General features: G+C 46.1%; 1 protein-coding gene across 3 annotated transcripts in view; it reads right to left on the bottom strand.

Annotated features, from left to right (window-relative positions):
• The window catches only part of Ss18 (SS18 subunit of BAF chromatin remodeling complex), a 62,168-nt gene extending 49,938 nt beyond the window's left edge, over window positions 1-12,230 (bottom strand). The window contains exons 1-2 of one of the 3 annotated variants that reach the window (XM_032885557.1): window positions 12,024-12,230; window positions 8,561-8,637 (exon numbers count right to left, since the gene is read on the bottom strand). In XM_032885557.1, coding sequence (XP_032741448.1) covers window positions 8,561-8,637; window positions 12,024-12,092 — 146 coding nt within the window. In that variant the 5' untranslated portion in view covers window positions 12,093-12,230. The remainder of the gene's footprint in view (window positions 1-8,560; window positions 8,638-12,023) is intronic. The other 2 variants (XM_032885559.1, XM_032885558.1) reach the window with 2 other exon arrangements.
• Window positions 12,231-12,733: the final 503 nt, after the last annotated feature.

Raw genomic sequence — 12,733 nt, 5'->3', positions numbered from 1 at the left:
AGAGGGCATCAGATCCCATTACAGGTGGTGGTTGCTGGGATTTGAACTCAGGACCTCTGGAGGAGCAGTCAGTGCTCTTAACCACTGAGCTATCTCTCCACCGCCCCCCCCCACCATGTCTATCAGATCCCATTACAGGTGGTTGTGATCAATTCCCAGCAACCACATGGTGGCTCACAACCATCTGTAATGAGATCTGATGCCCTCTTCTGGTGTGTCTGAAGACAGCAACAGTGTGTACTTATATATAATAAATGAATAAATCTTTTTAAAAAAATGTAGGCTAGGGACTGTAAGATCTGGTGGTGGAATCTGTAATTTAGGAGGACAGATTCCACGCTCAGCCGTTCTGTTGATTCTAAATGAAGACTGGTGTTTTCCATTCTGTGGTGACTCAGGTGGCCCAGAGGGAAAGAACTGAGCACAGGCAGAATTCAGCCACGCTTTGGGGCAGGAAGGCCGGGCAAGGACTGAGCCACAGTTGCCCTCGGGGACCAAAAGAGATCTCAGAGCCCTGGAGAGGCAGAGCCAGCAATGGTGGGAGAGACCTGGGCGAGGAGAGACATCCGGTCTCCATCTCAGGCTATGCACTGGGCTGGGAACAGACTGAGCCCACCATGGTGCCAGTGCCTAGCCACGATAGCATAGGTGGATTTTTATTTATTACACACAACTCTTCTGTGTCATCTGTATTTTACCAAAAACTTTTAAACCAGGGTACAAACCACACACTCTCTCTTTTAGTTGTCACAGCTGATTTTAGCCACGTTATAGCCCTCTTCTATAAGGACATCTTTACCAACACAACGGGCAATCAATTAACTTACTCATCTATCAGCTTAAAAATGCCACAGCAGGCATAAGCAAAATGGCAGGAGACTCAAATCCTTAACAAACCATCACTTTAAAACTGTGACTTGAATTCTCAAGACTTGGGCTGTATGGTTAAATACAGCTAGAACAATGGCTTTTGGTAATATTAGTTAATTAATTATAATTAGTTAATGGCTTTTGCTTAATAATTAAAGTCTCTTTGTAATTGTTCAATGTTAACTCATATAAAACCAGAAACTGGCAGAGATCTAATTACTGCTTGGTTTCAGTGTATGAAAAGAGCAAGCCCCACAAATAGAAATTTAAAACCTAGACCAAATGTCCCACTGTTCAGACCTCATTTTCCCAGACCAGGCACGGTGGCAAAGGCCTGTGGCCCCAGCCCTAGAGAAGCTGGCACGGAAACACAGGCTAGCATGGGAATATAGCAAGACCATGTCTCAAAAGCCGAAACTCATTTATTATACACACTAGCTATAAATTTAAAATGAGTATGTCAAAAGAATTTTATTCAAATAAATGAAGCATTCTAATTCAGATCCAAACAGAAGTAACTCTCTAGCCCTGTTATAAAGAGCCGACTGCAGGTTTCTAACAGGAGAACCTTGGTTCTTTAGGATCAGAGGTCCCTCACCAAGAAACCTACACACACACATACACCGGTCTGAAGCAGAGTTTTTCTAAGCCCTTGGGTAAACAAGGCCCAAGAGTAGCTCTTATGATTATTGTGTCTTTGCAGTTCTCCAGACAACACTGACAGCAGCAGCAGTTGGGCCCGTCTCACTACTCTATGCCACCCTTACCTGGAACAGCCTTGCACTAAGGACAAAAACAACCAAACAGCCTCCCCCAACCCTCGTTTTTTGGTCAGGATTTCTCTGTGTAGCCCTGGCTCTCCAGGACCTCACTGTGTAGTCTGGGGATCAGGCTGGCCTAAGTTCCGGCCTCTGCCTCCTGAGAGCAGGGATTTAGGCGTGTGCCACCATGCCCAGCCCTCAAACACCCATTTCACAGTTGTTTCCACGGTGGTGGGAACAGCATGGGGGCCACAGCTTCTCTCCCTCCACCAGGGGGGTCCTGGGGACCAAACCGAAGCCAGGCTTGGTGATGCCAAGTGCCTTCGCCTGCGAGCCACTGGCAAGACCAGGCAGCCAATTTTAACTGGGACACGCTGACCGCAAAGCCAGCATTCTCAAGTCTCCCTTCTTTCCTGGATTTCCTTCTGCTGGTATGATCCTCACTACCCCATGGCCGGTGAACATGGCCAACCTGAAGACATAACCAAAGCTCTTGCCTACGCTGCTCAGCCCTCGGGAAGTTCACTGCGTGCCCCATGCTAGCTGACTGTCTCACAGGAGCTAAAGCAGGCCTCTTGCCGCTTTAAATGTCTGTATTCACACTATAACTCAGAACTTCAAGAACCCAACTGTTCTTAACATCCAATCTAACTTTTGAAATGATTTTAAATCTTCAGAAGTTTCAGGGATGAATAGGAAGAAAGCGTTATAACCTTTCTCTAGATTACTGAGCACTATTTGTCCTTTCATTCTGCCCCATGTCTAAGTCCACCCGAGTACCACCCTACGAGAACATTAACAGTACCCCATCCAACACAGAGACCCCATCCCAATGTGCCCTACTGCCTGTAAGTTCTTTTCCTAACATAAGAAGGTGGACAAAAGCAAGTTTATTTTTTTTCTCTACTGAGCACTTTATGTGGTGGTTGTCAGATAACCTTATTACCAGCTCGAGGGATGCAAACTGACCACATTAATGCCGGATATCCATCCTTATAAACAAGAGGCATAGGAGACAGCCTCTCCATGTGTATTTGTGGTTTATTTTCTGTTGTTTTGTTTAGTTGTTGAAACGGAGCCTCAATTTAGCTCAGGTTGGCCCAGAACTAACTACAGCCTGGCCTTTAATTCAGCAATTTTATCTCTTTATTTTGAGACAGATCTTTGTCTGGATTTGTAATCCTCTTGCCTCAAACTCCAGAGTATTGACACTCTAGGCCGATACCAATAATCCAGGCTAACAGGTGCTCTTTGGAGTAAGACTGCAGTAAGAAAAATAAGTAATGTTCATCAAAAAGCGAAGACAAAACCTCAAAAACAATTAACAAAAACCTGGGGTGGGGGGATGGGGTGTGTGTGAGAGTGTGTGTGTGTGTGTGTGTGTGTGTGTGTGTGTGTATGTGTTTCCCTCATTCTCTTCTGAGTTTGCATGTAAGTCACCTAACATAGAATTTAAAAAATCAACAATAACACAAAAACCCATAGGAGAATATAGGAGAATCTGAACTCAGACTACAGACATGAAAATAAAACCATTTTCCTGAGAACGTTCAGGTTCTAGTCTATAAGTACATTGCACTTGCTACTGCAGCCCTCATTGGTGTACACTCCTGTACAGCTCAGTCAAGAATGGAGTGGACATCCCCAGTTCCCACAATGCCCAGCTGCCATCTCAGCCTAGAAGTGTGCTCTGTAACGCTCACACGATGGAAAAACCGGCTCATAGTGCCTCTTACGGTGTCTTATCTTTAAACATCACTGAACCTGTTCTCAATACTATGTTAATACAAGAAATGTGAGCATATAACTAATGGAGAGGCCCCATCATACTCACACCTTGTAGCTGGTGATGGGAACTGCTGGAAGCCAGTGCAGTTACGAGATCCACTAAAACCTTATGTCTCATGTCTGTCTGGCCCTAGCAAGATCTAACAGGTACTTCCAAATATCTATGCTGACTACTAAAAGAGACACCAACCCCTAACGACACCACTAAAGATGCATTACCTACCATAAGGCAAAATAACCATTCTAAACTTATTAATTAAAAATTAATCTGAAAAGCTTGATTTTAAAGATAACTTTAACACAGCTCATTTATTCGATGGTCAAACTACGGTTAACAGTCAGTTTGGTGAGCAGTAGTTTAAACTAAGATTCCATTAAATGACGACCAATACTAGCTTTTGGCAATTTATACAACACAGAGATAGTTGAAATAGTTGTAGCCATCCTAAAATACCAAAAAGGGGAGGGGGACTTCTGACTAAAGCAGAATTTGGATTGATGCAGAAAACATCCAGTAACTATCTCAGTATGTGTAAGCAAACCTGGAAGAACACGCCTACGCACACTGACTTACAGAAGAACAGTTAGTTTTGTGTCTCCGAAGACGAGACAGCCAGCCCCACACACAGGAAAGACTCACTCCTGGGAATCCATGTGGTAAGGTGTGTGTGCTTGCTGTCTTGTTTTAAATGTATTTGTTTTCTCATTGTTGTACGATGTAAATACTATCAACAGTTTTAAAATGGTAAGAACTTGTCTTATATAGTCTAGGCTCACCTGGAACTCGTGGCAATCCTCCCGCCTCAGCCTTCTGTGTGTGTGTGTGTGTGTGTGTGTGTGTGTAGGGGTGGATTTTTTTTCAGGTTCACGCTTTCTCTCACACTGGAGTGGGGGACCCACTGCACTAATCAGGGTTGCTGACTCAAGCAGGGCAACTCTCAGCGTTCGCGCCCCGAGGGGCAGGAAGGACTCCCTTCTCCCAGCACCACTAGCTGTGGATAGCTCCTCGAGACAGTGGACCTCAAAGATCCGCTCTCACACACAACGGAAGTGAGTTATTTTTAATCTACAAAGCTGATTCAAGGGAAACGTTTAATCAACGTCCGACTGGAATCCCAGGGAGCTGATGTTTACTGTTTCTCTGCACTTTCCCTCTCACGTCAACATGAGGAGCAGGCGCGTGGGTCAGCATTGAGAGCAGGGGAGCTTTCCTCTTTATTCCCAAGCTGCATCAATGACTTGGAAAAGAGCAGATACCCAAAGAACAGTCAAAACAAAGGTAACAATCGAAGCAAGAACTGCAACTCGGCCCTCTGATCAAGCTTCTCTGAGGCTGTAACGAGAGGGACAGACAGAGAGACACACAGACATGAATGCCACAGTAGGTCTTGGTGGGAGGAAGGGTTTGGTAGAAACAGGTAATAGAGCATAATGGGGGAGAACAGCACATTGTAGATGGGTGTGAAATTGTGAAAGAATACAGGAACTTGACGACAAAATAAAACTCCAACACCCAAGAATTAGGGGCTGTCCTAAGTGTCATAGCAGAACTCGATTGATTAAATGTGGAACAGAGTCATAAAACTCACGATGAAGGGCAAAATTAAGCTTCAACCTTAGGTCGATCTATGCCCCAGTGGCATCAAGCACAAGTGAGGAAGGGCTGTGCCGTCTATGCCGTGTGTAAAGGCAGAATGATGAATGACACACACACAGATGACAAAGCTTAGAACATAAACCAGACAGTATCGGTCACAGTGAAGCCACAGTGGGAGCGTTTACTGCGGCTGTGCCCACATGCCTGGCTTCAGGGAGTGTCCTCACCCCGATGAACGTCCATGAGACCAAACCACAGAATTAGATCGCTACTTTTTAGAAGTAAAATTTTAAATATACACCCAAAACATATAAGTGGAAATGGCCATACAAATGCCAAATGTATGATTAGAAAACAGGACAATCTGTTACGAATGTTTTGGTTTCTCTATTTCAACCACACACATATTTAGACAACCAAAACAACTACCAATCTGGTATTAAGAGAAAGAGATCTGGGTTTGGTCCCCAGCTCCGAAAAAAAGAAAAAACAAAAAAACAAACAACAACAACAACAAAAAAAAAAGAGAAAGAGATAAATCCAGATTTGTACAAGAAGAAATATAAGGTAAAACTAAAACATTTCATGGTACAGGAAAATAAAATGCTCAAAAATTTAAGAGAGATGTCAAGAAGTCAGACAGAAAGGCTTCTAGTAGCTAGATCTAGAACAACCCAAGAAAGAAACCAAGGTATTAGACAGAGGCACACACAACGTGAAGAACACGGAAGGAAAGTACAACTCCATTAAAATGCAAGGGCGTGAAATGCAGGGTGGAGGGAGAGGATGAGAGACGACCTCCTCACAGCAGAATTCTGATAGACCTGGGCATCGTCTGACAACCTTAATGGTAATAACCATCATGGGGGAAAATCATTAGTGCTACTAAAATTAATATGTTGAGGCATAATGAAGAAAGGTGCGTGTGCTTAAGGTGCTTGCCCAGTGACATGCATATGAATTACAAATAAACCAGTAACTCTTTGGTGGAGGGAACTAATCGAGCCAGGCTGCCACCGATGCAGGACGAGCTGCTGCGGCTCAACTAGGGCAGGACAGTCACACTAGCACCACAGCGCGGTGCGAACGTCACTATGCAGAAACATAATGGGACTTAGCTGAGGAGCACACACAGAACAACCGCATTCTGCAACAACGTCAACGCCGAGAATGGTAAGTCTGAGGAGCAGCTACAGTTAAAGCACACCCACGAGATGTGCCCACCACATGCAGAAGATGACCCACGCTGGGATCCGAAAAGGACGCACTAACTGGGAAAGGCTGAAAGCTCTTTAGCAGACAATCCAGTTCAGTCTGGTACTCATCGCTTCAATTAATCTCTACTCCAGCAAAGTAAAAAGGCAAGCCTCACTTTAGGGAAAACCTGAGTGACTAAGCATAACCCATTTCTGCAATCATCCTCAAAGGTCTACAAAATAAACAGTGACTGGGCTAATCTGATAACGTTCAGTAAAGGCTATTGTGATGGTTGTCTACCCTAGGCCCAGGAGTAGGGGGTGTGGCCTCGGAGTAGGTGTGTCCCTGTATCAACACTGGGGACAGGGATGAAGTGAAGCACGGGAGTTTTGGCCGGGTAGTTTGGCAATTTAGCATGGTCTCTGACCTAGTAATCCACTTAAGAATTGCAGCCTAGGTCTGGCAAGCACCCAGTGGGGACGGCACTTGCCAAAACATGGTCCTAAATTTGATCCTCACCAACAAGGAAAAAAGAAAAAAATTACTTCTATAATCATTAGAACATCATAATCTATATGTGCATTGACATAAATTCATAGAGAAGGAAATAAAATAATGGGAAATAAGGGGTAGCCATAAAATTATAATAATACTAAACATGAGATTTTTATTTTAAAACTTACTTTGGACAGAGGTGAAATAGAGACCTGAAATTCGGATGTAGAGTGAATCACCAGAGGGCAAGAGACCAACAAGGGTGAAGAAGCAATCAAACGGTCGCTATGACAGTCCAAGAGCAGCCTCTAAGGAAGAGCAAGCAGCGTACTGTGGCTGAGAGAAACGTTCTAATGCTCTCCGGGGTGGCAGTCACTGGACTCAGTAAGATGGCACATGTGGTTTTTTTTTTTTTTTTTTTTTGGTTCTTTTTTTTTTTCGGAGCTGGGGACCGAACCCAGGGCCTTGTGCTTCCTAGGTAAGCGCTCTACCACTGAGCTAAATCCCCAGCCCCGGCACATGTGGTTTTAACCTGAAACACTACGCACAGTTCAGGATGGAAAGGGGGCATGAACGCTCTCAAAGCTGTGACGCTGGTGACACACTGAGGTGACAGTGTTTGTGAAACATAAATTAAGCACATTAGTGTCACTTCTTCCCTATGGCATCTACCGGAAAACGTGTCTTGTTTTTACCCATAACTGCCCAACACTGATGCCCTTGACTCTTCTCGTGGTCTGTTTTTATGGGTCTTTAGTTTTTTTTAAAGACAGGGTCTTAAGATGTGGCTCAGGCTGGCCTTGAACTTATAATCCTCCTGCCTTAAAGGTGCTGGGATTCCCAGCCATGCCCAGCTTCACATCTGATCCTGTTCGGTAGGGTCTAACACTTACTTCAGAGAGATCACTTCAAAAGTTTGGTCCTTGGAAATAGTAACTGGTTCCCTAGAACATCAGTATTTTCAGAATAACTACGTACATGATTTCTTTTTCTTTCTTTTCCTTTTTTTAAGACAGGGTTTCTCTGTGTAGTTCTAGAACTTAATCTGCAGACCAGGCTGGCCTCAGTACCGTCCAAGTGCTGGGATTAAAGGTGTATATGGCCGCACCACTACACAAGACTATACTTTTCTATAAATGAGGCTCTGTACAAGTTTAAAGTCATTATTTGTGCCTGTGTGTGTGTGTGTGTGTGTGTGTGTGTGTGTGTGTGTGTGTGTGTGTGGTTATTTGGTTGGATGGATGGATGGATGGATGGATGGATGGATACATACATACATATGCTAGTTCCCATCACGGAGCAATTTTCTTTTGTAAAGAGTGTCAAGAACAGATAGTCCCATGATCAGAGCAGTGCCAAGGAGAGCTGAAACCCCCAAACGACAGGAGCACGAGGGAGAGAGCACTTGGCTTTCTGAGGAAGCACTAGTGCACATGTCAGCGCTAGTCAGCTGCGTGAAAAAGTCGGCCAGAGCTGGGTGTCTGCCACACGCCATCATGCACACTTGACAGGAGAGACAGGAATCACAAGTCTGACACCAGCCTGGGCTTCAGGAGACACTATTTCAAAACACACGGAGGGGAGCGAAGTCAGTCAAAACAGTCCGCACACTGCTGGAATCTATTTATCCATTTATACCACTAAAAAGTAGGTTATGGGAATAAAAGGTTGGTGGGAAAGATTCCCAATGATAAAATGTTCTCAAACCAACCGAGGGGTCAGTACCACAACTCTACAAGTGCATTTTAAAAGACCGAAATGTACATTTTGAAATAATATAACTCACTAAAGCTGCTGCTCAAAGGAAAAGTAACAACCACAAAACCCAAGACAAAGAGTTTGTCTGTCTTACTGAGAGCACTCCGATGCCTTCCCTTTATTCTGATAGTCCATTATACACTGAATAAGGTGGTTATTTTCATCCAGCATCTGAAATAAAAACCAGAGAGTTTATTATAAATCTAGTACATCAAATAAAACTAAAAAGCCCAAAGAGAGAAGATATTTATGAACACTACAAAGGCATGTCAAAGAAACAAAATACTGTTTCCTCGAAGCCACCATTACAGACTACAAAGCCATCTATGTGAACATGGGAAACCCTACCCTCTTAGAATTATTTTGTGATACTGTTTCTACTTTCTCTGACAAAATACCTTAAAATTCATGTAAGAAACATGAGACTGAATTAACTTAGTTAAAATTTTCCACTGCTGTTATGATCACCTATGAAATGTGCTATGCATGGCCCACATAGAAAATTCTGCAACACCTGATTCTTCATGATCTCAATCTTTCTAGAAATGTCATATCTACATAGGAAGTGAACCCACTGGGATCTTCTGTTAATATACTGCTCTTAACCGGCCACACGCACAATCCTACAAACTGCGTGAGGGGTGGCACACACCTGTAATCCCCACACTTGGGAGGCAGAAGCAGGCAGATCTCTGAGTCTGAGGCCAGCCTGATCTACGACAGTGAGCTCAAAGGCAGTCAGGACTTCACAGAGAAACCCTAGCTTGAAAAAAACAATCTCACTTTGTATCCGTGTGATGCTATCACTTAGTCAATTATGTTGGCTCCCTACCTCAATTACTCCCTTTGAAACTCAGAAGGGAAAGTAGGTGTTTCTTTTGACTTATTTCATCATTTGTGTGTGTGTGTGTGTGTGTGTGTGTGTGTGTGTGTGTGTTCGATCCTTGATGAGCCCCTTTCTCTCTCTCTCTCTCTCTCTCTCTCTCTCTCTCTCTCTCTCTCACTCACACACACACACACACACACACACACACAAAATGCCATGGTGTGAAGTCAGAGGCAACTCTGTGACACTGGTTCTGTCCTTGAACCCAGCTGAGCCATCCTCTGGGCCATAGATTTTGGGTGTTTTGTTTTGTTTTGTTTTGTTTTAAACAGAAACATTTAATTACCAAGTTGAAAAGTTGACTCCCAGTTGATCTTGGAGCATCTCATGCTGTGGTGTGAAGGAGAAAATCTGTTCTTCTCCAGAAGGAAAAAAAGAGGCACAGGAGCACTGCTGCCCAAGGGACCTGAGGTAACTGCCTAGCTTCTTTTCTAACTGTATAGACTCACGAGTCTCCAAGATGACTACGGCAATGATCTCTATGCTGCATATTATTTAATAGAATTTTAGTTTGTAACATAAAATGAGGTACCTCAGAAAGTTTAAAACCACAAGATACATCAATCTTTTTTTTTTAATCAATGATCATTTTATTTTAACAATCTAAGCAACCTCGGTTTGGGGTGTTAAGTAATTCATCTGTGCCAATGGCACTAAACAAGAAAACCTACAGAGTCCCTAGCATAGCACCCGAGTTTGTAGGAGCTTAAGACTGGGGAACGGGCACCCTGAGCTGTTCCACCTTTCATAATTTAATGCGTAACCAGCGGACAACACCAAAAGTATTTAATGTGATTTTCAATTAAAAACAAGATCCAGGGGCTGGAGAGATGGCTCAGTGGTTAAGAGCACTGACTCTTCTTCCAGAGGTCCTGAGTTCAAATCCCAGCAACCACATGGTGGCTCACGGCCATCTGTGATGGGATCTGATGCCCTCTTCTGGTGTGCATGAGGACAGGGGCAGTGTGCTCATATACATAAAATAAATCTTAAAAAAAAAAAAAAAAAAAAAAACAACAAGATCCAGTTACCATTAATTGATATTTCCTGCACATTTATCGTAATCTTCTATTGTTAAGAGCAAATGTTTTTCTAAAGTGTGCTTCTTAAATATAAAAACTAAATACAAAAAAATATCCTTTTGTTTTGTTCTTTATTGCTGTTGTTACTGTTTTTGTTGTTGTTGTTGGAGATAGGGTGTAGCCTTGGCTGCCCTGGAACCCTGCAGACCAGGCTAGCTTAGATCTGGCTGCCCCTGCCTTCCAAGTGTCAGCAACTCAATACTCAACCAAGGAACTCACAACACATTAAACAACCCCAACCATCTGTCTCCTGTCTCAACAAAGCTTGAACTGGAATACTTTGGGGGGGGGGGCTGGAGAAATGGTTTAGAGGACAAGAGCACTTAATGTTCTTGCTGAGAACCTGGGTTTGGTTTCCAGCACCCACAAGGAGACTGATAACTGCGGTTTCAGAGAATCTAATGTTTCTTCTGACCTTCCCAATATGCACACGCACATGACGTACACATACGCATAAATAACAAAGGAATTTTAATCCATTTTTCACCTTTCATCGTTGAATGAAAAATAAGCAGTTAGCACCCAGATCAACCACTCACGATAAGCAACAGACTTATACAAGAAAAAAATTCTACTGAGAAAAATAAAAACGCCAGACTTGAGTTCAGAAGGAATCCCTTAAGCAACATGCTTTCTGCACGTGTGTGCTTAAAGAAAGCTGTTCACAAGACTACAGGCTCAACCTGGCACACTAGAGAAACCAACTGCGTTTCCAGGCACTGCCAGGCGGGTTTCTTCAAAGAAATTAAAGCAACAGTTGGGCAAATGTCAAATGCCACACTACAGAGAACCTGACAGTAAAAAGAAACCGATGGCCTTAACCCACAGGTCTGCGAGGGTGCCCCATCAGTATTACAGGTAGACTTGCTCGCCTTAACCTTACTCCAAGGCAGGGAACAAAATGTTAATACTCGGGGCAAAACTACTAAACTTAACAGGCGACTTTCTAAAGTCTACAACACTGAGATCTAGAATAGTGCATTGCTTTTAGACACAGGCTCAGAGAATAATAAAGAACCTTTGTGTCCCCAATTGGCAGTCCCGGAACGGCGACTGGGTGGCACTCTCTGAGGACCCAGCTCCCAGCGCTTCTATCGTGACTTCATGCAAACCGCCCGCCCGTCGGTGTAGATGGCCAACAGCGCCCGGCCGGAGAGAGCAGGCTCGCCCTCCGGAACCCTAGCGCCCGCCCTGCGCGCTCAGGCACATCTATCTGCGGCAGACCGGAACAGACCCCGGGTGCGTCCCGGAGCCCCCGGCTCCTTCCCCGCCTGCCCCGAGCCATTGCGGAAGGTTCCCAAGTTGTCCTGAGAGGGCCTCAACTCCGAGGAGTTTGCGGCGCGGCACTCTGCGTTCGGGCTTCCGCGACTAGGGTCCCGGCGGGGCGGGGCGACGCCGGAGTCTCGGGCGCCACTCCCCTCCCGGCCCCGCGGCGCAAGGCCACCGGGCCGGCAGAGAAATCCGGCGGCGGTTGCCGGCGCTTTTGTGCGGGCAGAGCAGGCGCCAAAGGACTCCGTCGGGAAGCCGGCGTCAGCCCGCCCCCACGCCATCCCGCCTCGGGCCGCGTCCGGGCGCCTCTCCCAGCTCACCTTCTGGATGGCGGCGGGCGTGATCTCGCCCTTGCCCCGCTGCCTCGGGGCTGCGAACGCCACAGACATATTGCCGCCGAGCCCGCGATCAGCGAGTCCCGAGCGCTCCGGGGGCCGCGGAGCTGGGGGCCCGACGCCCGCCTCCGGGCAGTCCCACCTTAGCGCGCGCGGTGGGGGAGGATGCTCCGGGGTCGCGTGCCTCGCTGGCCAGCTCGGCCTTAACGCGGGGCTGCAGCTCCCAGAATAGTATTTGAGAAGCTCACTGTCGCCGCTGTGGCTCGAGCCCAGGTTTCCGCCGTGGTCCGCCTCGCTGTCCCCGCGCGCTCTCCAGCAGCACCCCCGCGTCCCTGCGCTGATGGTAGCGCCGCGCCGGCCGCCTCCGCCCGGACGCTCAGGAAATGGTCCCGCCACGACGGGAGGGAGCGGCCGGGCCGCGCTGTCACAGGAAACACGGGGCCCGCCTGCTACACTAACCCCTAACTGCGCCCTCGACCCCCCTGGGGAAGAGGCTCGCCCAGGCCGCGGCCCAGAGGAAAAGAGGACAGTCGGGACTCAGGAGCGCCTACCGGGTCAGCACAGAGAACGCCGATTCGCTAGTTTAAATGGCTCCCAGAGCTCCACGTGCGCACCTCGGAGTGCACGCTCGCCAAGTCTAGCCTAACCGAAAAAAAACCCGGGACTCAAAGTTGGCCTAGAGATAGACCCTCCCC

Source organism: Rattus rattus, chromosome 15 (genome assembly GCF_011064425.1).
Source record: "Rattus rattus isolate New Zealand chromosome 15, Rrattus_CSIRO_v1, whole genome shotgun sequence".
NCBI classification, from domain to species: Eukaryota; Metazoa; Chordata; class Mammalia; order Rodentia; family Muridae; genus Rattus; species Rattus rattus.
The sequence above is the reverse complement of the archived record's forward strand: the minus strand, read 5'-3'. Positions and strand labels throughout refer to the sequence as shown.